Source organism: Lepisma saccharinum, chromosome 3 (assembly GCF_977018435.1).
Source record: "Lepisma saccharinum chromosome 3, izLepSacc3.1, whole genome shotgun sequence".
Classification (NCBI taxonomy): Eukaryota; Metazoa; Arthropoda; class Insecta; order Zygentoma; family Lepismatidae; genus Lepisma; species Lepisma saccharinum.
This window is the reverse complement of record NC_139231.1, coordinates 119,473,806-119,501,252: the sequence shown is the minus strand read 5'-3', so window position 1 is coordinate 119,501,252 and position 27,447 is coordinate 119,473,806. Positions and strand designations below refer to the sequence as shown.

The following is a 27,447-nucleotide window of genomic DNA, read 5'->3' as shown; positions in this document are numbered from 1 at the left end:
CAGAATGTACGACAGACTACTCAAAAAAAGAAGATGCAACCCTGGCCCCTGCAAAAATCCTGGGCATGCCACTACACTGTACAATTCATAATAATTACAAAATATCAGAAGATAAGACTAATTTATTACACTTAAAACAGACAATATGCAATAATAGCATCCATCTTGATCTGATATTAAATATTTCTTTTCAAATGTTACATTGTCATAATTACATGATATGAACAACATTATGTGCTATCCCAGACCCTGCTACTATGTCACCAAATAGCATTGAAATACATATATATTTAACCACTTGCCTGATTAACCTGAGTTAACTCTGAATTTGTTTTTGCTTTACATATTATTTACCAGAGTTCTCGTTAAAATCGTACAACTACAGTGCACTTTTCTGCCTACCCAGACAGTCTCATTTGAGCTTTAATAGGTGTTAATTCCCATTTTTGGCCACCAGGTGGAAGGTGTAGATAGCTTGTTGAGGTACTGCTGCAACCTACCAGATTCCCGTGACACTACGTAGTTGTCGCCTTTCCAGTGATGCGAGAGGAAAGAAGATTCGTCGCGAGTCTAGATACTATTGCCCACATTGCAATGGTGCACTCTGTGATAGCCCATGCTTTCAGGTTTATCACACTGTGGGTAACATTTGATGTGAGACAGTATGTGTGATAGTCTGTAAACTTTGACAGCGTTAAAATGTGAAGGCATTTTATTTCCGACAGTTTATATGCTATTTTCAAACATTTGTAGTACTTTCCTTATATGTACGAGTTAACTCGGATGAAGAATTTTTGAATAGTTTTGTGACCTTATTTGACCCCAAAAGTAGAATTTCGTTACTGTTCCTTAATTGCCGATATTGGTACATTACAAACACACAATAAAAAAATGTGTAAAATATGGACAATTTTGGGGAAAATAATGTGTCAGGCAAGTGGTTAAAGAAAAAAATGTGGAATAACTAAACAAAATCTCTTTTCCATTTCCTGTGCACATCTAATAATGCATATATTGAGACTTGAATATAATTTTGATTTTTATGGGTAAAGGAAGAAAACAATTCTACTTATAAGAAGTTAAACGTTATATTGATACACAATATTTCCCAACTTGCGATACACAGTCTTATGTATACACTTGTTCTTAATATCCACTATGAAGTGAATACATGAAGCAGTAAATCATTGTGTAAACATTCTCTATACTGAAAAAATCTTATTAATGCAATCGGACATTCTGATTTGTTTATATTCCATTACGTTTAATTACTACTTTGGAGTCGTGTCAAAATTTTTTAAATGGAAATATAAACGTATCAATAATTAGGTACTAAAATCGTGAATTATTACTTTAAATTAAGTTTGATTTTCTTATAACCGTACATTATTTTTATGCATATGGATGAGAAAATAGTAATAAAATTAGACAGACAGGAGACTGCAATATACACTGCAAACAAAACTTTATAGCTAATATAAAATGTAAATGCAATAGAGATTTCTATTGATAACATTCATGATAGAATTTAATATTTCTTTATATAGGCTGGATATTCATTACCTGAATAGGCTATCTGGAATACACCGTTCGTAACCTTATTTTATTTCATATTGGAAATATTGAGAGATTCTTGCATATGAATGTTAATTCATCATGTGGTTCATAAATTCTATTCAACTGATGAATGTGTATGTACAATAGAAAACAAATTTCATATATATTTCACTTCATTCTAATGTGTTTGTTAAAACTTAAGAATGTAGCATTTTTTTTTTTTTCAGTTTGACTATTTGTAAGCATGGAATTCCAACCAAACTGAACTTACCAACACTAGTGTCTGAAAATGCATGTAGTACAAAATTTCAAATACCTGTATTTTTCACACAAAAATTGAACATGGAACAGAATGTAACAATGAAAAAATAGGGAACAAACTGTTGTTTTTGTTCATTTCACAGTTTAATTTTATGAAGAGTAGAAATCATACAGTTTTTCCTGCATGCCATTTGACAATAAAATTGACAGCACCACGGAAGATAGAAGTAAGCATTTTTATTCTGTATCACATTTGTCCATCAACTGGATGTAAACATTTTTTGTTGCCCAACTCTATCTCTTGGAATCAGCCTCAATTCAGACCCATGCTTTAAAAATACATTTCCTGTAAATATAAAGAAAGCAATTATCAGCATTTATATTTCAGGAGCATAAAATACTAAATCTGTAAAAATAAAAACATGATAAAATTATGAACACAAAGAGTTGCACAAGTTTGGAAAAAGATCACATCATAATACATTATAAGTGAGAAATTAAAGCTATATAAAAGAGTACCATACCTTTAATATTTACTAAATTTTAGTTCAATCCATCCTAGGGAGAAATAAATAAAATTGAAAAGAATCTCATGCTTATTTTAACCAAAGTCTGAACTACTCAAAACAGCATACTGAAGATTTAATTAGGCAGAATTAGTCAGCAATTTCATAGCACACCCCATTAATCATAAAATTTTATTCAAGACTGGATCTCCAGTTTCAAGTGGGATCCAAATCACTGTGCTATTTGCTTACACCCCTTGATTACAGGGTTGCAGTGTTACCACTACACTGTGGGGAAAGTTCTATGTTAATTATTTGTTAGTTGATTTAAATAATAGTGTTGGCTTTGAAGGTAGATTGTAACAAGGAGATGACAGGCAACAAGCAGAAAATATATAACTGGTGCGGCAGAAATAATAAACTGGTTTTAATAATCCATGGTTTCGTTTGTTGCAGAGAAGGGGCAGGCATGAAGCAGGTACCTTGGAAAGTAGGTGGCAAGTGTAGGTTCCATCAATGTCATGTGCAGTTAGCCATTGAGCCCTGAACAGTGGCGGAGTGTATTTGTGCTGTAGAGTGCTTTACGAGGGTCACTATTTATATTTTGAGCCTTGGCAACACTGATTGAAGTTAGGCGCAATTTGACGTTTGCACGGAATCGTCTGGCATTATTGACCATAACGTACTTCAAATGTTTTGTCAATAGCTTCATTTGTGTTGTTTATGTTGCCTTGGAGATTGCGTGACAACAATAAAATGGAATTAACTCGTGAACATTTTCGTGCGATGATTTTTTAAGATTTTCGACGTGGATTATCAAGACAAGAGTGCATCGATCAACTTACTTCCACATTTGGCGATGAAGCCCCATCCTTTGCCACTGTGAAACGCTGGTATAACGAATATAATCGTGGCCGCCATTCGCTCACCGACGAGATTCGCGAAGGTCGTCCAAAATCAGTTGTTGTTCAAGAAAACATTGATGCTGTGCAAAACCTAATACTGCAAGATCGTCATGTGACATACTGTGAGATTGAGGCAACCATAGGCATTAGTTCCACCAGCATATATAAAATATAACATGATCATTTAGCTGTGAGAAAGGTATGTTCTCGTTGGATCCCACACAATTTGACAAAAACTCAAAAAGACGCTCGCATCAATTGGTGCAAACAAATGCTCAATAAATACAATTGTGGTGCTTCAAAAGACGTATATAAGATTGTAACAGGTGAAGAATCATGGATATATGCATACGAGCCGCAACGTAAACAACAGTCGACTGTATGGGTGTTTCAAGATGAACCCAATCCAACAAAAGTTGTTCGCGCTCGAAGCACATCGAAACAAATGGTCGCCTGTTTTTTCGGGAAAACTGGTCATGTGGCAACTGTGCCTTTAGAGGAACGTAGAACGGTCAACTCTGAATGGTACACAACAATTTGTTTGCCAGAGGTCTTCGGTCAAATACGGAAAACAAACAAACGCCGTCGGATCATTCTTCATCAAGACAATGTCAGGTGTCACACATCTCGTCTAACAACCGACTTTATGAACAGTCAAAAAATCGAATTGATGGGTCATCCGCCGTAAAGTCCTGATTTGGCACCCAATGACTTCTTCTTGTTCCCGAATGTCAAGAATAAATTGCGTGGACAACGATTTTCGTCGGCGGAAGACGCCATTGATGCGTTCAAAAACCATATTATGGAGGTGTCTCAAGAAGATTGGAAAAACTGCTTTGACAAATGGTTCGAACGAATGCAAAAGTGTATTGACCATAAAGGAGAATACTTCGAAAAACAATAAAGCAGTTTTCAATGCCAAATTCCTGTTTTTTCATTGTTAGGCTCAAAATATAAATAGTGACCCTCGTATTAGGAGTGTGTCTATCACCGACACACAGAGAACATTTCGACGACAACTGAATCGTTCTGCTTATTAACTGTTTCTGTTAGATAAAAGTGCGCTTCATCACTCATCATCGTGTCTAGCAATGTCTGATGTTGCCTTATTAATGCCAGCATCCGCTCACAGCATTCCACAAAGGCCACCTTATGGCAATCTGACAGACGTGGCACAACTTGCATCTTGCATGGGTGAAAGTTAAGGTCTACGTGCAACATTCGTGGAATACTTCAGTCCGATATCTGCAACGCTAAAGCATGTTTACGTGCTGATCTGCATGGACTCCGCACTGCAGAGACACGGCCACATGCCACGTTTTGTTCTGTTCTGTTCGCACTGACCGTGGTCGGCTAGGTGGCGATTTATTCTTCACACCATTGTCTTACCCAGCAACAGGAGAAGGTGCATCACGTCGATTCAGTTGTTGTCGAAATGTTCTGTGTGTTGGTGAGAGACACACTCCTAATAAAGCGCTCCATGGCTAACTGCACACATCACTGATGGAACATTCACTTGCAACAAACAAAACCATGGATTATTAAAACCAGTTTACTATTTCTGCCGCACCCTTTATATACCATGCCTTTACAGAAATATCTAACAGATCTATCTATGAATATGTTACATGCAACACTAAGCAGTCATTGCCTTTGTAGAAAGATCAAGCAGTGGCATCTCGTCCTTTGGGGCTTCCGGGGCTTAGCCCCTAAAGAAAAACGGATGTATTCACGTAATTATCAATCACCATAACGCATAACTATCACAATATCACACAGTCTTTTAAAAGGCGATTTTTACCCATGTAAATTCGTCGTCTGTTGCATTGGATACGACAGAGCTCCTAGCGGCATTGATGTCAATTATCGTTTTCCGGGGCACGTTGCAAAGGAAGGCGTGGCCTACACCCACCTACGCTACAGTGAATGTCACATGCTAGCAGAGACAGGAGGGGAGAGTGCAATGGATTTGAGTGCTGCTGATTTGGGGCTAGTTCCGTTGCATCGCGTTCGATCTCGCATGTTGTTCTGTAGTGTTTTGGTGGCTTTCATTCGCTATGTTTGAGTGAGTTTGGCAGGGTTGATGTTCGAACACAAATTGATGAAGGACATAGGCTGTCAATTACAAGACACAATGAATTTGTCCAGAAAAATAGGCATATATTAAATAGAAGTATCTAACTAACTAACTAACTCTCTAGCCTTCTTAAACCCGAAGGTTCATGGCTGCAGCAACACAGGCCTTCCATCTGTCCCTATCTTGAGCAAGATCTATATACTCTTTTCCATCCCTACCGATTTCCTTTAGGTCCATCTCAACGTTGTCCCTCCATCTTCGTCTTGGCCTTCCTACAGGTCTCTTACCATCTGGTTTCCCAACAAGAATCCTGTAAACTCCTCTTTCCTCTCCCATTCGTGCCACATGGCCTGCCCACCTAAGTCTTCTTGATTTAATTATTCTAATAATATCTGGACATGAATACAAATTATGTAGTTCTAAATTATGTAACCTTCTCCACTCACCTGTCTCCTCATCCCTTTTAGGTCCAAATATTTTCCTAAGGATCTTATTTTCAAATACTCTCAATTTATGTTCCTCTTTTAACGTGAGGGACCAAGTTTCACACACATATAATACTACAGGCAAAATTACTGTTTTGTATATTTTCACTTTTAGTTTCTTAGATATTAAACGAGAAGACAAAAGAGAAGTATCGATTGCTTAAAATTCTGTGGTCGACATGAACTTGCTCTACGAGGACATAATGAAAGAGAACAATCTTTAAACAGAGGCATCTTACCAGATGTATTATCCCTTCATAGAAGAGGGAAAACTAAAGAGGGAACTTCGTGTTCTTTATTGTTGTGAAGAGTTGAAAAACAAACTCTTATCAGTAGATTGCATTCATTTTTTTATTTAAAATTATTTAGAGGGTATCTTTTCAGAAACAGTAAAAATGACAAACATATTTTTTAATTTAGAGTGTATCTTTTCAGAAACAGTAAAAATGACAAACATATTTTTTAATAACTCCAGTGGCAACAGCTGAATCTGAACGATGTTTCAGCTCATTGAAGCGTATTAAAACCTGCTTAAGAAATGCAATGGGACAAGACAGACCAAATGCCTTGGCACTTGCTTACAATAGAGATAGAATACATTTCAAACAGAGGGCTTCAACGAAAAAGTAATAACAAAATTTGCTGAACAGAAGAACAAGAGTCAACGTTCGTAGAAAGGTGTTTCACAACAATACCTGTTTCTTTTGTAATCATGTGAATTGTCATTATATTTTAAATTCTTTAGAAAATAAGTCCAGTTTTGTAATTTAGAAGAAGATAAATACAAGTTTTTTTGTAATTCATGTAATTTGTCATTACATTTTAAATTCTTTCAAAAAAGTAAGTCCAGTTTTGTAGTCTAGAAGAAAAAATACCTATTTTTTGTAATTCATGTGAATTGTCATTATATTTTAAATTTTTTAAAAAATAAGTCCCAGCCAAATTTCAGGCCACGAGACACCACTGAGATCAAGGGTTTAGTGCACATTACAATTTAACTAATGCATTGCCCTATCTATGTAAATATCCTTCATATTATTTGGATGAATCAAAAATACAAAACATATACTCTACAATGAACTAGTAAACACATTAAAACCTATGGACCGACATATTGGGAATATTTACCACCACTTGGTGCAAGATCCTAAGAATGTATGACGAGCATTCTTTACTTTCAATTCTTTTGGATTTAAGCATTCAGAGTTTGTTTGCTAGTTCGTAGAGTAATATCTTTTTCTGTCCTAGTTTTACATTAGTGGAAGAACAAGTCTGTCTGTCTCTCTCACACACACATACATTTATAGGTGTGTTTTAGTGCAACAGTTGTTTTGTGTTTTGGTGTGTGCAATGCTGCAATAATATATAAATCTTGTGTAAATAACCATAATGGTCATTGCAAACACATTACTACTTTGGTTGTGCCCATTAGTTAATTATTTTGTAATAGCATACTACAATATGACAAAATCCTCTAGAATACATGGTTACTTTGGGTTGACCTCACTGTTATTACAGGAAAAAGCTTTATAAGCAAGAAATAAGTACATGCATTGTGATGCTCATTTAACATTGTAGAAAAATAAATATGGGAAGAGGAAAGCAACGCACTGTCATTCAGAACAGAGGAAAGAAAACAAAGTTTTTAATACCTGCTGTCTGTTGTGGATTAATTCCTATTCCATCATCAGTGATTATTGCTGAAGTAGCTGGTGGTACTTTGAACTCTTCAGCTGCAAACTTCAGAACTGCCGTGAAGGGTGTTGCATCAGGAACACTTAATCTAAAATGCGTTCAATGGAAGAGAAATAGCACACAATATTTCATCTCTCATAAATTTGCATAATGATATACGATACAGGAATAAAAATAAAGTTGTCCTCTATGCCTTGCTCCTTGCCATGAAGGCATACTAAGGATGTGAAGATCAGCTCCACGAATACTAATTGCAAAATTAAGCACAAATTTGACAAACAATGTAAACAATTAAAGAGGAAAGTTGACAAATTTGTGAATGACAACCTAGGAAAACACTGGGGAAACTGGAAAGTGGCCACTAAATGCACTAAATAGTAACATTTTTAAACTAGTTCCCAAATGATTTCTCTTGTAAAAATATTACACCTTACCAAAAGAAATGAAACAGAATTCTCCGAACTGTTCTATTCAGCCCCGTCCTCAAAACATCTGTTTACATAAAGGGAAATATGAGAGAATCGTGTACCAAAAATATCACATATGGAATAGTTATATTCTGTATATCACATAGAGTTGAAATATTGTAAAAGAACTGCATATTACCTAGAATGGCATAAATAGTGGTTTCAATTTACCGCATCTGTTATGCAAAACTGCATGCATGAAGGGATCTAATTCATTCATTCTACCATGTCAGTAATGTCAAACTGGATTCAACCTAAAAGTAAAGTGATCCCCTGTGCTTTGCACCATGCCATGAAGGTGTATAGGGGGTGTGGAGTTAGCGCTCCACAGTTTCTTGATTACAGCTAAAGGTGGGGGTGATGTGATCAGCACAACACCGATGGTTGCCTTTACTCCCCAGTTTCGTCCAAGTAGCGCCACTTTATCTGATGCTGGATGGGTGCCGGAGCCACTTCAACAGGTGGGAAAAATTCCAGTTCTCCCCCGCCAGGAATCAAACCTGGGTCTCTCGCATGGTAGTCAGATGTCCTAACGACTGAGCTACCGTGGCTAATTCAATCTATCAGTCACTATTGTATCATGCACCCTGTGAAGATGGCAACTGGCTAATTGTCGTTAAAAGAGTGAGTGAGTTCAGTCATTCTTCAACAAACAATTATGCCAAAATGAAAAGGTTAATGACTATGGAGTTCAGAATATCAGGGCCATAATTAAGTGCAGGGTCATTCCACATCAAATCAACGCAAAAAACTAAGATTTTGTCACCCACTAACTCCGATTTCGATGACATTTGGTATACACCTTTACTTTATGGTTGAAAGAAACCCCCTAATTATTTTTTTTTCACTATCTCCAACGGTTTTCATTTTACAGCACTTTGAAATGTCATTAAATCAGTGTTGTCTTGTCACTCTTGAGACCCTCGACACAAGATACCCTTGCTTACATTTTATTTCCTTTCTCCTTAACCAGTGATCAGATCTCTTGGAAATTGTACATAAAGTTCAATGAAATAATGAGGATTTCAGAAAAAAGTACATCAGCACTCAAAAAATTTTACAAATGCCTATAAAAAGACTAATAATGGACTTGTAGCCTAATTTTTGTGGTGGGAAAACTAGGTTACGAAAATCTAAATTTTCATCATGAGGGTATGCTGGAACAAAAAGTTCTTGATGTTGAAAATCATTGCAAAGACATGCTCTTTCTCTACAAAAAATAAAATTTTTGTTTTTTTATTCCTTCTAACAAAAATTTCAAGTTTATTGGACATTGCATAAAATTTCAGGGTCAATCCGTACCAAAAGGTCCAGTACTGGTTGCTAGACGATTTTTAAAATTTTTCATTTGTTTGTCGTCTTAAGACCAACTGTACAAGGGTAGTTCAAAACAAACATTATTTTTCTAAAACTAGACTTTGTTTGAAAATGGCGGCCATTTTTGTTTCATAACTTGCAACATTTTTGGTCTATGCAGACAGTTGCGATAATTATGATAACTCAGCTAAAAAAAAATATAGAAATCTCAGGTAAAAAACATTATTTTCAGTACATTTCATGCTATATTTATAGTGCAGGAGGCCTTAGAAAGATCGCTTTGCGGGCTTACAGCAGACGACAATATGGGGATGTGTCTGCGAGAACCAATCAGGTCCGCAAATGAGCGAGCCCGGTTGCAACAGTTAGCTCGCTGCACCCTTCTGGAAGGGTGAGTGACCTCTGCCTCTTGCTACCTCGGCCTGTTTGTTCGGCTGAGGAGCAGACGACACGAGGGTATCAGCAATAGTGTGCGAGCGATGTCTGCTGTTAGCCCGCGAAATGCTCTTTCTAAGGTCTCCTGCGCTATAATGTTCCGTAACTTTTTTCACCATATCTAATGCAAATGGCTGAAATTTAGTATCAAAACTTACTGATATTCAATTTTGAAGGGAAATCGAGATGTAGGATATATATTTTTTAGTAGGTAAGCAATAAAATATCAGAGCCATAATGTTTTTCAGAGGAAACATATACAACCAAAGTTTCAGCAGAAAATATTTGAGCATTGTAACTGGTTTCCACTTTGAGTTAAAGCTCTTTGAAAATGCTCATTTTTCTCGAAATTTATCTGGTTATAAGGGCCTTCCCGATGGCGTAGTGGTTACGTCATTTTGTAATAAATGGGTCCTGGGTTCGATACCCATTGGAGGCACATAGTGGTTTGGATCCCACTTTAATAAACTGTAGGTCTGGGCTTGATTACCCTTCCGTGCACAAAGTCGATTTAAAACTGAAATCAAACCAATATCTGGTTGGGATTACAGCATAAATAGGTACCTGTAAAAAATTTCGAGATTGATATTACATGGATAACAAAGTTAGAATAGGAAGAAGTTTGGGAAAAACAGGTAAATTTACATTATTAGTTACAATTATAAATATTTACTTTTAATGAACTATCAAGCAATTACAATTATTGTACGTATTAATTTATTGCAAATTACGAATGGCATTGTAAGCGCGTTAGTAGCTATTATAAATGAAAAGGTGAGTAAGGCTGTTAAATATTTTCTGCTGAAACTTTGGTTGTATATGTTTCCTCTGAAAGAAATCATAGCTCTCATGTTTTATTGCTTACCTACTAAAAAGAATATATCCTACATCTCGATTTCCCTTCAAAATTGAATATCAGTCAGTTTTGAAACTAAATTTCAGCCATTTGCATTAGATATGGTGGAAAAGGTACGGAACATTAAATATAGCCTGAAATGTACTGAAAACAATGTTTTTCACCTCAGATTTCTATAATTTTTCTTAGCTGAGTTATAATAATTACCGCAACTGTCTGCATAGGCCAAAAATGTTGCAAGTCATGAAACAAAAATGGCCGCCATTTTCAAACGAAGTCTAGTTTTTGAAAAATAATGTTTGTTTTGAACTACCCTTGTACAGGTGTTACAACGACAAACAAATGAAAAATTTTAAAAATGGTCGAGCGACCAGTGCTGGACCATTTGGCACGGATTGACCCTGAAATTTTAAGCAATGTCCAAAAAACATGAAATTTTCGTTGGAAGGAATAAAACATTTTTTTTTTTTTATTTTTTGTAGAGAAAGAGCATGTCTTTGCAATGATTTTCAACATCAAAAACTTTTGGTTCCATCACACCCACATTATGAAAATTCAGATTTTCGTAACCTAGTTTTCACACCACAAACATTAGGCTACAAGTCCATTATTAGTCTTTTTATAGGCATTTGTGTAAAATTTCAGAGATATCTGATGACTGGTTAAGGAGAAAGGAAATAAAATGTAAGCAAGGGTAGCTTGTGTTGAGGGTCTCAAGAGTAGCAGACAACACTGATTTAATGACATTTCAAAGTGCTGTAAAATGAAAACCGTTTGAGATACAGTGAAAAAAAGTAGGGGGTTTCTTTCAACCATAAAGGAAGGGTGTATACCAAATTTCATCGAAATCGGAGTTGGTGGGTGACATGACCTCATTGAAATGGCATGGAATGACCCTGCAGTAACTTTTATTATACATGAACTGAACATGAATGAATTATATCACTGAAAACACAAAAATGAAGTCGACTTCTCCCATTTGATCGACAAGAAAAGGTGTCATAACGATAGTAAGAAACTTGAACAAGATGTTTGGTCCAGGATGTCATGAGAACTTGTAGGACAGTGACAAGTGTGCAACAAAATCAAGAAGTTGTGCACTCAGGTTTTAATTGTTCCCTGGAGAAGTGAAATGCTTGTCACTCAAGTTGGACATTTCCATGACAGAATACTGGATAAAATGCAATGCTCATGACACTGATATATGTGTGGAATTTTCACAGACCTGGTTCTCAATGGTGAAGAGGCATGGTAACCCATTACTGTGGAATGTATCTCTCAAAGTCCAGGTGTTACAGCTTAGGATGTTTTTTCATCTGGTGGCTTGCTTGGTCTATTCTCCAAGATACTGCAATGTGGAATTGATATTACAGCTTGTGTACCCATTACTTATTGAACATGTCTTTGGTGGAAATGAGACAGGCCCTGCCATATTATTTTGTTGAGGTAAAGGAATGGCTAAATGAAACATTTCCAGACTGACTGGCCGAGATCCTATTGAGTGGATTCTGCATGGTCCCACGACTTTTCTTTTGTGGGGCTACTTAAAGAGCAACACTTACAGACATCAAATACAGAACCTGGATAGCTTGCGTGCAGCCATCACTGAGGAGTTGAATGCTGTTACAACTGATATTATGCCATGCTGCAAGTGAGAACGTGGAGCTTTGTACTGATACTGAAGGGGGATGTTGATCACCTAATGAAGAACAAAAATTGACTTTACCGTGTTTCACTACCATGTTAACAAATCTATTGAAATGTTATGTGAACATTAACCTATCCACAAAATAAAGCTAGTGGTTTCTTCTAACAAACGTGTAACTACTTATGCCACCCACAACAAGCAAATCTTACATTGATTCAGTACACACAGCCATTTCAAATATTTTTCTCAGTTAATGAGTAATAATTAGTGATTATGAATCAATGTTTAGGGTAATAGAATAACTCATCTTGATTTTTGCTCTTTGTCTCAGGTGTAGAGTGAAGGAGATCTAACATACAGATGGACTTCACAGTAGATGTGTGGTGCATCTCTTGACAGTACGAGGAACAATGCATTATTCCATAAGACAATCATTAATATGTGAGTAAGATGTCATTCTTTTACAATATTTCAACTTCTGTACAATTTATGGAATGTATCTACTACATCTTTTTTTTTTCAATACACAATACTTCCATGGTATTTTCCTTCACGTAATTTGGTCCCGGGTGCGATACCGGTGGAGGCACATGGCACAGTGGTTCGGATCCCACTAAACTGTAGGTCCAGTCCTGATTAGCCTTCCTGTGCATAAAGTGGACTTAAAACAACAAATCAATCAATCAATCAACCTTCATGTCATTTGATTTCTGCTTTATATGGTGTAATGTTTTTATGTATTAATTCATTAAGGAGTTATTTGGAAAGTGTTACCATTTAGTGGATTTGGCAACTACTTGCTACCATGGCAGATAAACTTGGAGCTGAATATAACAGAACTTTTTGTGTGATATTTAAGACATCATTCTCTATATTTGCCTACATTACAAATATACAGAGCATTCCTTGACATTCGCTACGAGATTCAGCGGCAAGCTGCCCGGCATCAGCACTTGTCTTTCCCAGTGAACGGGTCAGCGACAGTCGCTAAAGTCTGCTATTAAAATTACAGTTTTCATATTGTGTACTAACCTTGACTACAGAAGGTGTTGAAAATGATGTCCCTCTGCTGCAACACATTCCTGATATCTCCGAAGAAAATTGGCATTTACACATGCAAGTTCGTCTACTGTAATTCTCCCGATTTTTCGTACAATACTCTCTTTTTAACTCATGGATGGTGTGCAGATTGTCTTTGTATACTTTATTTCCCCATTTTTCTTTCCACTTTTATTCAGAACTGACCCTGTTACTCTAAACTCTTTTACGAGGTTTAATATAAGCGACTGTCGCGGACCCGTTCACCGGGAAAAACAAGCGCTGATGCCGGGCCGCTTGCCTCCAAGTCTCGTAGCGAATGTCAGCGAATGCTCTGTAGAAGGGGCAATGCAGCTGAAGGAGACTATCTTTTGTTCAGGCAAACTGAATGCAAAAATCTACGTGCAAAGATTCCTTTCCTGCTAACAGTGGTTCCTTCATGGCTAAAACAATTTTCTACAGCTGCTCTAGAACTCCTTCCTCACTGGATTCCACACATTTTCCATCTCTGCTCCAATTGCCTTTACCCACCCCTCCCAAGATGCCCATTGGTGAAAGCTGGGTGAGCATCAGAGCCATTTATACAAATACAATTAAAAAGACATTTAAAGAAAAATCCTCCCTTGAGAACATGCATGGAGGAATAATGTGTGTGTGTGTGTGGGGGGGGGGGGTGAGGTCATGAGTGGCGTTCACACAAACTGAATATGTATTACTGCAAAATCTACCATGATATATTTTCCAGAAGAAGATGCGTTATCTTATGCATCCAACTTTTTGTTTATGTATGAATACCAGATGTATGTACCTATTGCAGGACCTTAATTAATTCTTCCTTTTAACACTACCATATTAGATGTGTTGTTCTATTGGTAACAGTGATGTGCACTAAGGAGTAGTGACTCTAGTCCACGAGATATCCTGTTTGCTCACAATGTTTGTTCAAATTTTGCATTGCTTGAAGTGTTGAGAGGACACTCAGAAAGACAACACCAGCCCTACAGAGGATTATACTTACGGGTTGTTAGTCTGGATGCCAGAGCCTCATTCATTACATTCCAGGGTGGAAGAGATGTTGACATCTGGGTGTTTAGAGACAAGTCACCCCTAACATCCCTGCCAAAAAAATATTTTGAATGCCATGACTGGGTTACGCTACTTATTCCTAGTTCCCAAATTTTCTCAGGATAGTGGATGGCCACCAGTCCCATACACAGACCGAAATCTCAGGAGAAAAAGCTTCTCCAAGGAGACTCAAACCTGCATGCATGAGTTTTTTAAGCTTGAGCCCAAAGCATCATGCTTAGACCGCACGGCCACGGTGCATGACTCAATGGATACAGATTTCATGCCAAATTATCACTTCCATTGAAATACTTAAATTCTTTCACTTGTATTGATACAACACTACAATCTATGCATTGATGCAGGGAAGAGTGCAATGCTTTAAAGATTTACCTGTAATCAGGTGCTACCCCAGTGCTGACGTTACCATTTGAAATACAAGTAAAGGGCAAATGTGTGTGCTTCTTAAAATTTAAATGCTAAAAACTTTTGGAAACCAAATACTCCATCCAACTCATATGAATAATAGTTGTTAATGTTTTTATTTATTTGTAAAAGAAAGAATAATAAATTTGCAAAATTGACATTAATTTACGAAATACATGAAAGACTATTAGCTGTCAATCTAAAATATCGTAAGAAATTACTTTTTAAAAATGGAAATGCCTAACAAGAACCCTACAGAACTAAATGTAAAATTAAAATATGCCATCTACGACAACACATTTTTTTCCATACTGTGGAAAACACAATTTTTCAGTGACACAGAGTTTACAAAATTTGAAAAACACCAGTAGAAGTTTACAAACTACTAATCAGAAGCAACATCACAGCCAATGTTTCACATATTAACCAGTGTCAATGTTTTCATTATGTAGAACATTTTTCTTCAACTTCCTCCCAAAATGAAAATCTCGATTGATTTTGCAATTTTTGAAGACTTTCTTTCATAACCAATCTGACATTATCATTTCCTTGCAGCAAACAATTCACAAGATTTACAAGCACCTCAAAATCATCTCTATCCTCCACACTGCCAGCAACAACCCATTTGTATTCGGTTTCAGAATAGCAACATGAAAACTTGCCTTCAACCAATGTCAAAAACTGGACGTAACACGTTAAGAAATTAGCATATTTCTCACAAATCCGTACCACAATATCACAGCTTACACTCGAAAATAATTCCCACATTTCACTCACAGATTCTTCACTTTTCATTTTTGACATAAACATTTCTAAAATACATAACTGAACAGAACATATCTCATCAATTTCAAGTAATGTAACAAGGAGCATCATTTCAAACACAGGTTTCGTTCCTCCTATTTCATTCCAAAAGGATAATATTGTCTCCTTTAAATTACTGTTATGATTTAAATGCTTGAACCAACTAAAAATAACTAACATGAAATCAACTGGGATCACTGGCAAGCAGCTCGCTTCTAATTTATTGTTCACCTTATCAAAAGCATCCAAAGTGATAAGAATGGAACTGTTGTTTAGAATTCCTTTCTTAACAAATGCATATAGTCTATGTTCTCCACACACATTAATATATTCTTCAACCATTGAATTAATTTTCTCCTTTGTACAAACTGAGGGAATGTACTTTTTAAGTACATGATCACAGGCTTCTCTGAAAAATTCCAATGCATATTCTTGCTTCCACTTACGCAATCTCATCCATAAACGTAGCTTTTCTTCAAATAAATCTTGAAAATCCTCATTGTATGTTTTCTGGCATAGTTTCTCGATAATGTCAGCGGACTTTAAACGGTTCTGAAAATTTTCTAGGTCTTCTTCACCCTTTCCACAGTGTTTTTCATCTTCACACATGTTCACAAAGTTTTCAAATAACATGAATACCTCTGACATCCTGAAAGAGTGCCAACATCAACTTGCAACCATCCTTACACTCATCAATGAAGAATCAGTAACAATCTCATCAGTAAAATTTCAGTATCTGTTGAATAAACCAGAAAAAAAATACAGCTATACCATTATACCAAAATAAAGTTTCCTGCACCTTATAAAAAAAAGCGAAGAGAGGGACTACTAATCAGTGACAGAAAGATCAATAAAAATATCAGAAAAAGAATAACTTCGATGGTATTTCTCAATGCCATTCATTCACTGTATTATCTTTTTTAAAAGCAGCATAAAAAGAAGGAATAAAATCTAAATAACACAGATTCTAGATGTAACACACAACTTCCCACAAGTTCAGGCTTTTTTTTTAATCTTAATTATTAGAATAATTTTGAAAGAGTCCCCTGCCAGAGTAAATGCTGCCACTGAACACATTCCTTTGAAAAGTGTGTTCTGTCACAGGGGGGCTCTATTTAAAATACAAGCATGACAATTTACATATATCCAAATTTCCTCAACACCTAGACATAAGGACAGACAAATATGATAAGTCACTGTCGTTCAAATAAAATTCAAACACGAAATACGTATTATAATTTAAAATCAGTTTTACTGGTTCAATCATAGTATGGCTGACACTGACAAAGAATGATTACTTTGATTGTTTACTTTAAATCATGTTCATGATGACAAAGGATGAATTATGATTAGATGAAATGGATGAAGGGGTGACTCTTTTGTAAGACACCCAACTGCCAATCTCCTTTCCACATAGTACATGCTGAACTGCATTTTGCAGACTAACAAGCTTCTGACGTCTGGATTGGCATTGATGCGTCTGACATCAATCAATCAAGAAATGACACACACATCAACATGCTCAGCCACCAAAGTGGCTTGAATTCTGAGTTACAGTATTGCCACTTGACTCTAAGCTCATATATTAACACTGGATGAAGAAAAGGAATGGTTGTATGGTTGTAAAGAAATTATGAAAGACTTACACTTTGAATGGCAATTTTGGATCAGATGTCAGAGTAATCTTGAACGTAACTTTCGATCTGCAAAAAGAAAAAAGAAAATGTGTATTGTGTCTGTAAAATATTATGGGTCATATTCTTAATCACATTGTATTAAAATTATAAATAATAATACTTTAATACTTTGCACATAACAGCATTTTGTATAGTTTCTTATAATACTCACTCAGACGAACATTGAAACACATGTTTATATATTTTCTATTCTCTTGGATGCGCTACAAATTGCAACAAGGTGATCTAGAATGGATTACATTCACTTGCTTTAATATTTTTTACAGGCCTCTCCTCCTCACCCTTCTTTAATACCAGGTGTGCCGGTTAATAATTCTTAATTTCGTCGCTGGATGGCACTGGAAGCAAGGGTTGGTGCACAGTCTCAACTGTTACATCAGTGTGTGCCAGGACAATACCTGTCAAAACGCCGTGGATGTGCAACCGAGTGCAAGTGATCGTAATATTGGGTTTGTGTGGGAAACATGTTGACCTTCAAACCAAATAAGGAGCATGTGCGGCAATCAAAAGAAAAACGAGAGTGAAAGCTGTCGTATCCTTGTGGAAACATACGGTGACAATGTCCTAACGCAAGATGCGTGTGTGCGTTGGTTCCAATGATTCAAAAGTGGTGATTTCGACTTGAAAGACAAAGATCGCCCGGGCCACCCAAAAAAAATTCAAAGACAAAGATCGCCCGGGCCACCCGAAAAAATTCCAAGATGTCAAATTTCAAGCACTGTTGGATGAAGACGATACGCAAATGCAAAAACAACTGGCAGAGAAGTTAAATATTGGTCCCCAAAACATATCTGATCGTCTTCATGCCATGGAAAAGATCCAGAAGGCAGGAAAATGGGCCCCACATCATCTGAACAACAGACAAATGGAAAAGCGAAAAATGGTGTGTGAAGAGTTGCTTTCTCGGCATGAAAGTAAGTCTTTCTTGCATCGGATAGTGACTGGGTACAAAAATGGATCTACTTCGAGAACCCAAAATGCAAAGAAGTCATGGGTTGACCCAGGACAACCTTCAACATCGACCGCAAAGCCCAATCGCTTCAGAAGGAATACAATGCTGTGCATTTGGTGGGATCAGAAGGGTGTGGTGTACCATGAGCTTCTGAAACCAGGTGAAACAGTGAATGCCATTTGCTACCGTCAACAACTCATCAATTTGAACCATGCATTGATCGAAAAATGCCCAGACTGGGCAACAAGACACGGAAAAGTGATTTTGCAGCACGACAACGCCTCATCACACGCAGCGAAAGGCGTCAAGACACCATTTCTGCACTTGGCTGGGAATTCTTGCCCCACCCGCCATACTCACCAGACGTAGCCCCTTCGGACTACCACTTGTTTTCATCAATTTCTCACTCACTTTCCCACCAACACTTCAACAATTACGAAGATGTCTAACAATGGCTTGCTGACTGGATGACCTCAGAATGAGAACAATTTTTCTGGAAGGCTAGCGATAGCGCATACTTTGAATAAAGCATTTGTTACCTTTCTCCCCAGATACACTTGTTTTCTTTCGGATCAATTAAGAATTATTAACCAGCACACCTGGTATGAAAAAGGGTTCCAACTACCAGTTACAACACACATTGCACTTGAGGACCAAGAATAATCATAACTAACAGTTTCTGTGGCTTATTGAAAATGGAATTATTTTTCAAGGCTTCTACAATGGGTTCACACATCATATCATTCTTACAAACCAAATTGGCTTCTCTACGCACTCTCATCACATAATATATGGTAACCTGAACATTCCTCCATTGCATTGCTATCAAAGAGTGAAATTATTTTTAATATGACAATGATATAACTGCCACAAGACCAGTTTTGTGCTAGTAACTTTGTAGGTTTAATTTTCAGTAGTACAACATGAATCATGAGGACCACTGGGTTAGCACATTCACTGTCAACCAAAAAATTCATGCAGATGTTTAATGCTAATTACAGATGTTGCATGCCTACTAGGGCTCAGCTGTTACGTATCGGTTGATATTTTTGCACTGATACTAGCAGATACCATTGTCTTTGAGTCGCTACAAGCACAGCCAAAACCAAAATTTGTTCCTTTTCAAAGGTTCATTCACCTTTTCCAACTTACTTTTGACTTTGAAAAAAACTGCATTTTTTAGTTGAACGTGGACTCTAGTTCCATGAAAGGCAAGTACAAGACAAACAATCCATACGCAGATAAGACTCACGGTGAAGTATCTTGCAAATCAAGGGTAACGTGAAATTATCCCCATAGGAGTTCCTTCGAAGTCTACCAAGCTTTGTTCCCACAGATGCGCTCTCTTGTTACAATAATCCCAATCAGGTCCTGGTGCCAACAAGGCACCTGGTGTATTGTGGACATCTCTCTCCTTAGAGACCTCCCGAAGTCAAAACAGTCATCGCCCACGTGGTGGACGTGTCTCAGACATAGCATATTCCTGGAAATTCAAATATCTAGGCTAATCCCTTTTTCCTTTCAAACTTTAGTGTTTTGTCCGTCCCGAACTGGATAACTGGGTTTCACCAGGCATGTTTCGACACAGGGACGTGGCAGGGGAATAATGTTCTTTGAAGGACAGATGATGGCAGGTGCTTTCTGGAACGTGTAGTGATGGCTTTTGATTTTCCTCCACACCAATAGATAGAACTATCCAATTTTTTTTTTAGAAATCATTGCCAAAAGTATATATGTTGAAAGCAAAGCCACGTCGGAATATCACTGTACTGAAGTAAATCGCCTGATATCGAAGCAAGAGACTGGTTAGTTATCATTCTCTCATTACATTTCATTTACAAATTTTTATTCTCTTTGTTAAAGGACAAAAAATAGACTAGATTGGTTTTACATTACAGCTTTACTGTTAGTTTTAAACGTCATATCCGGCCGAGGCTGGTAAATCGCCAATTATTCTTGTGTTCATGGATGGTTTAATGTTAGTTTGGGAAGATTGATCCCTTAGTTTTAGAGGAGTTTGAAGAGGCATGGTTTCATTATTTCAACATTGGGGGTGGGGGAACGATTATCTCGCTCTTACATTCTTATAATATTTCTCTCATATTTGAAACATCTTATCGAATGTCACTGATCTAAAAAAGACTGTAAACTTGAGATGCATCGTTGCAACAGAGCACACACACTGATATATAAATATATATATATATATAATTGGCTCTCCTCAGCCCTAATACCTACACTTCCATGTACATTTGCATTGATGGACATGTGCATTACCAGAATCTAGTGAGGTTTGGACAGATAATTTACTTGATGTACTAGTAAATTTCTTGGCATAGAAAACATTTTTGGCCCAAGTTCCTTTTGTTTAATTGCAACTTTATAAAGTTATGAATATATCTTTTACATGTTTCGATTTCAATTTATGTACGAGGGCTAGTCAAAAAAGAGTGAGAATGAATTTTTTTATATCACAGTGAACATGCAGCGGTGAAACAAATTTGCACTAGAAGAACGTGTCTCGTGGAATCGGCAGATAAAATTGCAAGTGCGTATGTGCATGCATCTGGCAACACATGAATGGTCATAAGTCGCATACTGAAAATGGAGTCTGTTCGTAAGGAGCAGTACGCGGCTTTGAAATCTTGCATCCATCTGCAGAAATCTGCCACGGAAGCAAATGAAATGTTGCAGCAGGCATACGGCGAAGATGTCCTTCTACAATCAAATGCATTCCGGTGGTTCAAACAGTTTAAGGAGGGCTGTGTTTTGACCACAAAGCAGAGCAGCTCAGGTGCTCCGGCCACCACAGTGAACGAGATCATGGTTAACACAGGTGCCGTCATTGTTCAGGAAGATCGCTGAATAACAACAGATGAACTGGCAGATGTGTTACACATTTCCCATGGTAGTACGTTCACTATTCTGCAAGATTGCTTGCACATGAGACTCGTATGTGCAAGATGCGTGCCAAGATTGCTAATGCCTGAACAGAAGCAGGTGAGAGTAAAGGTGTGTTGGGGGCTTCAGCATCTGGTAGAGAAGTATGGCGAAATCTACCTGAATTCCATCATAACTGGTGACAAGAGTTGGCTTCACCACTATGATCCCGAAAGCAAACAGGCAAGCACAGTCCGTAAATCACCCACTTCTCAGACACCAAAGCTGTTCCATCGGTGAATAAGGTAATGGTGATTTCCTACCGTGGAATGGTCTACCAACATGAAGTGGCCCGCATACATGGTTACTGGGCAGTATTATGTGACAGTTTTGAAGACCCTGGCTGAACACATCCATCGAACATGCCCTGAGCTGCATCCATCTGGTTGGCGCCTACACCAGGATAATACATACCCTCACATTTCCAATGCTGTTGCCCAATATCTGACTCAACAAAACATTGAATGTGTCCCATACCCTCCATACAGCCTGGATCTTGCTCCATGTGACACTTTTTTTTTTGCTGCCTCGTCTGAAATCGGACAAGCGTTTTGACTCATCAAAGGCTGTTCTGAAGAAGCGGAGGGTTCTAGCAAGTCTTCCATGAGTGTCAGATATGTTGGGCCAAGTGTACACAACTCGATGGGGACTACTTTGAAAAAGACCATATCAACCTGGACCCTGCCTAATGTATTTCGTAAGTAAAAAAATTCAGTCCTTTTTTTTTTTTTTACTAGTCCTCTTATGTTAACACAGACACGGAGTTTTAGAGATTACTTACTGTGCGTTTCCTTCAGAATGGTTTTTCACTTCCATATATACTCCTTCATAATTTTTTAATTGCCATCAGCCATTCATTTACTGTTGTCTTAGTTATGGGTGTGACTCATCACATATAAGTAAAACATATTGGTCAAGCGTCATATTTAATCTTCTTAAGCAAGCATGGGGTGCTTTAGGCTTGTTAGGATTAAATATCTTGTCATAAATACACTACATCTAGCCTAACGAAATACAGCACTTGACCAAGAATGTGTTTCACCTATGTGCAATAAGTGAGAGCCCTAGGAACAAGTGAATGTGATAAGTAAGACCCACAGGAACAAGTGAATGACTGTAGTAGTCTGTAGAATGGCTCATCAGTTCAAAATGGGGATGTTTGCAAAAGGTACACATAATGTCTTCTTTGTACCTATAAATTGGACTTTTTCGAACAGCAAACTGTACTAATTACTTTCAGGAAGCTTCCAATTTACTTACACAATCACTTCTACTAGTGTTTCAAGATTTTTCCATGGTGCCAAGTCAGAATGTAGGCCTATCTAACCCTTGCAAAGCTCGGTTAATGTGGTTAGGTTGATTGCCTTAAGTTAAAAAATAAATGCGTATTTCCAATTCAGAAATATTTTATGTGCAAGAAGTACAAAATAATACTAATATTGCTCATATTTGGAACAATCATTTCAGTGAAAATATTGGAACCCCACGGCACCCCAGGGCACTGCAGTGCACACTTTGGGAACCACTGTACTAGCCTACAATACTTCCTCTTTCTTCCATGAACGGAGAATGCCTTGTTCATTGGAAGTGTGGATGCTAAGGTAATTTTTATTTTTCTTCGATTACAAATATCTATATCCAGAAATCCAAACCATGCTAATTACTTGCAGGAAGATTCAAATTTAGTGTGACAATCATTTCCACAACTCTGAGATAATTAGTCTTTATCCTATCAGACCTTGAAAAAATCATTAAACAATCTGAACCAATACCCTGGGAGGACATTGGGAGGAGATAATTCAATTCAAGCCAAACTAGAACTCTAACTCAAAATTAGATGGTATGTTGCCTGTTCTCCACATCCAATTCATTACAAATTTAAGAATATGTAAATCAAATAAAAATGTTTTCATCATAATTTCATAAATGATTGCCTATGCAAAAATTCATCCTTATTACTGTTTTGGGAGTGTTGCAATGGTGTCAGGCAGCCCAGGTCATTGCAGGAATGGTGCGAATCCAGGTCCTTCGACTGCTTTTCCCCCGCTCTTGGAAGGTCAGGTCACAAGAAACCTTTTTTTCAGGCACCTTCTTTACAAAAACTGCAGGATTTCAGTGACATCATCAAGATGAAACTTCTTAGAATGTCCAGCACTGTAAAGCATGCAATGCTCTTTCTTTTAAGATAAAAACACATATTGAAGAGCATCGCAAAGCAACTTACACAGAATACATGAAAGTAATGGTGTATAGAAAAAAAAATATAAGTATATAAGCATAAATTTCCCCACAGATAGTGCTAGAAAGAACTGGAAAAAAAGCAGTTCTGGATCCATTGTATTTCCTTCATAGTATTTCTCGTTTTTTGAATCCTGCTCTTGCTTTACAAAACATGAAGTACTTCCTGTTGTCTTGCGTTTACTATGCTTACAAATGACAAGACGGATCAAGATTTTTGTTTTCGACGTAACAGGCATACTTACTGAGACAGAACCTTTTTCCTAACATATCTTACTTTCACACCAGGTATGACCAAAAGTATCAGGATTCCATAAAATTTAAAATATCTATTTGGAAATTTTACTACCTGAATTTCGGAGAGAGAAGTTTAACAATTTTTCCATCTTTTCAGGTAGAATTTATTAAGAAAGTTTTGTCTTTCTTATTTTACGATCATATACTCCATAGAAAAAATGGATTTGGCCATATCTACTTCACACGTCATGTACGATCACTGTTATCATCATTATCAATGTAGGAATTCTCATTCCCCCTTCCACCCTGGTTGAAATATTGACCCTGGCGTTAGACAAATCATGCAATGACTACGCAAATATGTCACGCTTCGCTACTGCTTGCTGTGTATTTTATGGAGAATGCATTTCCCTTCCATAAAATACAAAACACTATTCTTGATGGGTAGTCATTAGTTTGGATGATTGGACAATCACAAACATGCATGCCCAGGCCAGGATTCGAACCTTTGACCCCTGGAGTCAGAGCATGCTGTGCTGACCACTCCGACAAGGAGGCTGGCTAGCTTTCGTAGTTAAGTTAGGTTATACGTTCTTAAATGATTGATTGTGTTAGACAGGTCAGGTCTAGAACTCCTAGCATTAATGTTGAGTTGAGTTTTTGTTTTAAGTCCACTTTATGCACAGAAAGGCTAATTGAGACGACCTATAGTTTAACATGGGATCCAAACCGTTATGTGCCTCCACTAGGTATCGAACCCAGGACACCTTGATTAGAATGCAAGGACATTATTACATTATCGGGGAGGCTCTCCTAGCATTAAAATAAAGACCCCCAAAATGCTTTTGGCAGCTGGTCATGTGGTATAGTCTCAAGCACAAACTCTTTCAGGTAACAGTTCAGATTGTTTAATGATTTTTCAAAATTTAATAGGAGAAAGATGAAGTATCGCAGAATTGTGGAAATAATTGTTACAGTAAATTTCAACCTTGGTAAAAGTAATTACCACTCCTTGGAGTTCAGAAAAGTACAATTTATTGGTGAAAAAAATATGTAAAAACCACTTTACGCAAGCATCTGCACTTCCCATAGACAAGACCTTTTTGTTCGTAGAAGAAAGAAAAAAGTGTTACAGAATTGTGATAATGATTGTGAAAGTAAATTTGAAGCTTCATGAAAGTAATTAGCAACTTTTTACTTCCGAAAAGTCATATTTATTGGTGAAAAAAATATGTGTAAGGTACCTTAAGCAAACATACCAGTTCTCCACCGACAAGACATACCACAGAGTACTTACTCGCTGCTGGCTCTCCAAATGAGGCTGGAGACCCTCCTAACCTAACTACAAAACCATTTCAGGATGTTATTTTAATGCTAAGATTTAACCTGTCCTGCCTTACCTTACTAAGAAAGCATTTAGGAACTTTTTGGCAATTGTAAAATGCAAAATATGTTGCCGCACAGTAAGTGAGCACATTCATTAATTCTTCTTCTTCTTTTATATGACCTGTCAACAATATCCTGTTGACTTTAGTCAGCGTTTCTGTTATTGTCTTTCTTCAGAAGTCTGTAAATTGTCACTCAAGTTCACCAGCACCACAAACATAAATAATTCACTTTTATCTTTGCACTGTTACATTATAAAATCATTTTATATTTCAAGCCTTACATTTTCGTGCATATCAGTACAAATGCCATATTAGTGGAGGAGATAATTCTGATAGAACGGAAGTGAGTGTTATAGGAAATTGAATTCTCCAACGTTGTATTCCTTTATAGTGCGAGATTCGTTGATGTGAGAAAATTGGACATTCTAAGAATAACTGTTGCGCATCAGGATTCAGAAAAAACACTTTGCACTTCACATGTGGCCTAGATGGCAGGAACTGTCTGTAACCAAAACGACAATATACGAATGGCTGGTGGCAAGAAAAGGATCCTATAGTAGTGTACGGAAGTGTAAAACCATTCTCAAGCAAACATGCAGTAAGTAATCGCTAAAACTCCGAAGTATGTGTTAACAGACATAAATAGAAATCAAACCATGTAAACTGCATGCATAGCATGATGAAATCGCAATTAAACAAAAGAAACTTGGGCCCTCTTTTGAGCGACATATGAAATAGTGGTAACAGTTTCATGCATCGGAGAGACATTTCTTTATTTTTACTAAGAAAAGTATGTACGAAAACTTTTTCTGCATATTACAAAATGCTGCGGAAACTGAAAACTTCACCGTAGAATGCTGCAGAACAAGAAATAATCACTTTTGATGTAATAAACTTGCCTTTTGTGTAAAGCGACATTATGCTGCTGTTTCCATTATGTACCTGCAGATCGCGCGAGCATCAAAAGTCGCCCGGTCTCGCTAGTGGAAGAAGGGTTTCCAAACGTGCCCTTTGATACTAGTTTACTATCCTTCGGACAGATTTCTTCATTTCTACAGAAGAAACTACTTACCGTAATAAGTTCCTGTGGTATTGTCTAACATCGGGAAGGTGTCTTGTGTGAAATTCAGGTAAGTTTTCCGTATCTTGGAAACACTGATATCCGAAAACAAAAGAAGCGATATAATTCGCAAAGCAAGCAATATCGCACCGTTCCGTGTGTTCGGTAGCACTTAGAAAAATGACTTTAGTAGAAAACGTGTTTGTTTTCGTGTAAAAAGCATAATGGATTAAAGTTACACGTTAACATCCATACTTACTACTTTCTATTAGAATGATTCAAACAAACATAATAAAATGTCGAAAAATTAAAGGTGGACAGATGCATCATGTATCCCAAAGTTCATTGTGCACAAACGGTCAGAAAGTAAACTGTAGCTGATGTGCAACATGTAATTATGCATACAACATATGGAATTTGTACCATAAAGTTAAATGTGGATTGCATATTATTATTATTATTATTATTATTATTATTAACGCTTCGTTTTAAATGGCAGGCTGGGTTTAAATTTTACCATATGGTGTACTGTCTCTTAGCCACAAATGGGTAAACCAAACATAAATTTGAATTCTCATTTAATGCAGCATCTGTTCAAACCTACAAATACACCGTTTCACGAACCATATCCTAATAATGTCTTCGAGCAAATAACGAGAGGGACCCACTAAATATTGCTTGTGCAGTTCGAAACCATACATACGCCATAATTTTCTACGAAGTCTTCCTACTAGTTCTTGATCAAGTGTCACCGAAAATATGACACCATATGTAGTACTTTCTCCTTTACGGTGTGTAGCAGACTTCCCGCAGGAGAGTTGGCACCTCAATGTTGCCAAGGCGTTAACAACCCTTCGTTGCAGCACTTGCTTGAGAAACTGTTATTTGAGGCAGACTGGTCGGACGGGAAATTTTTAGAACTCCGACGGTCGGGACGGGAATAATTCGCCATATCTCGACCAAGTGCGAAGATTTTCGATTTTCGGGGCCGGAAATGTTTTAAATTTATCTACACTGTCAAAATCTTGCATTCTACACACTATTTTTTCCTAAAGTGTTTTTTTTTTTCTGAACGCCAACCACAAATGAATACACGATTACGGTTAGTTACTAATAATAACACTAACAGTAATATAATAATGAATAAATACATATTAAAATAACAATGCTATTATTAGTAGTAGGAGAAAGAAAGAAGGTTTCGGTACTCTTCAAATTGGTTTCTTATTATTAATATTTATTATTGTGTTAATCGTAAGAGCTATTCTCAATCCTGTGGCATGCTCATAAATGATGGTGCCAGGCCAGGGGCGTAAATAACACCGCGGGGGCGCACAAGTTTCGAGGACCAAAATTAAGAAATACCGATAGTTCACAAAAGTTTTCATTTCGG

General features: G+C 37.1%; 1 protein-coding gene across 2 annotated transcripts; it reads right to left on the bottom strand.

Moving 5' to 3' along the window:
• Positions 1-104: 104 nt before the first annotated feature.
• Positions 105-27,012, bottom strand: Ufm1 (Ubiquitin-fold modifier 1). Of its 2 annotated transcripts, XM_083119311.1 has the most exons (5): positions 26,758-27,012; positions 17,189-17,245; positions 12,142-12,260; positions 7,444-7,574; positions 105-2,164 (listed from the first exon to the last, which is right to left on the bottom strand). In XM_083119311.1, exons 3-5 carry the CDS (start codon positions 12,162-12,164, stop codon positions 2,079-2,081), a joined length of 240 nt encoding a protein of 79 aa, XP_082975437.1. In that variant the 5' UTR covers positions 12,165-12,260; positions 17,189-17,245; positions 26,758-27,012; the 3' UTR covers positions 105-2,078. The 2 variants fall into 2 exon arrangements, with proteins under 2 accessions (XP_082975437.1, XP_082975436.1); XM_083119310.1 differs by lacking the exon at positions 12,142-12,260 and having other exon boundaries at positions 26,758-27,001.
• Between the last annotated feature and the right edge of the window lie 435 nt (positions 27,013-27,447).

What these genes read in the sequence shown, in the direction of transcription:
- Ufm1 (XM_083119310.1), bottom strand. An exon ending in CCAAAATTGCCATTCAAAGT is followed by an intron (nt 7,575 to 17,188) that starts GTAAGTCTTTCA and finishes AACGCATTTTAG; the next exon opens with ATTAAGTGTTCCTGATGCAA. An exon ending in TAATCCACAACAGACAGCAG is followed by an intron (nt 2,165 to 7,443) that starts GTATTAAAAACT and finishes TTATATTTACAG; the next exon opens with GAAATGTATTTTTAAAGCAT.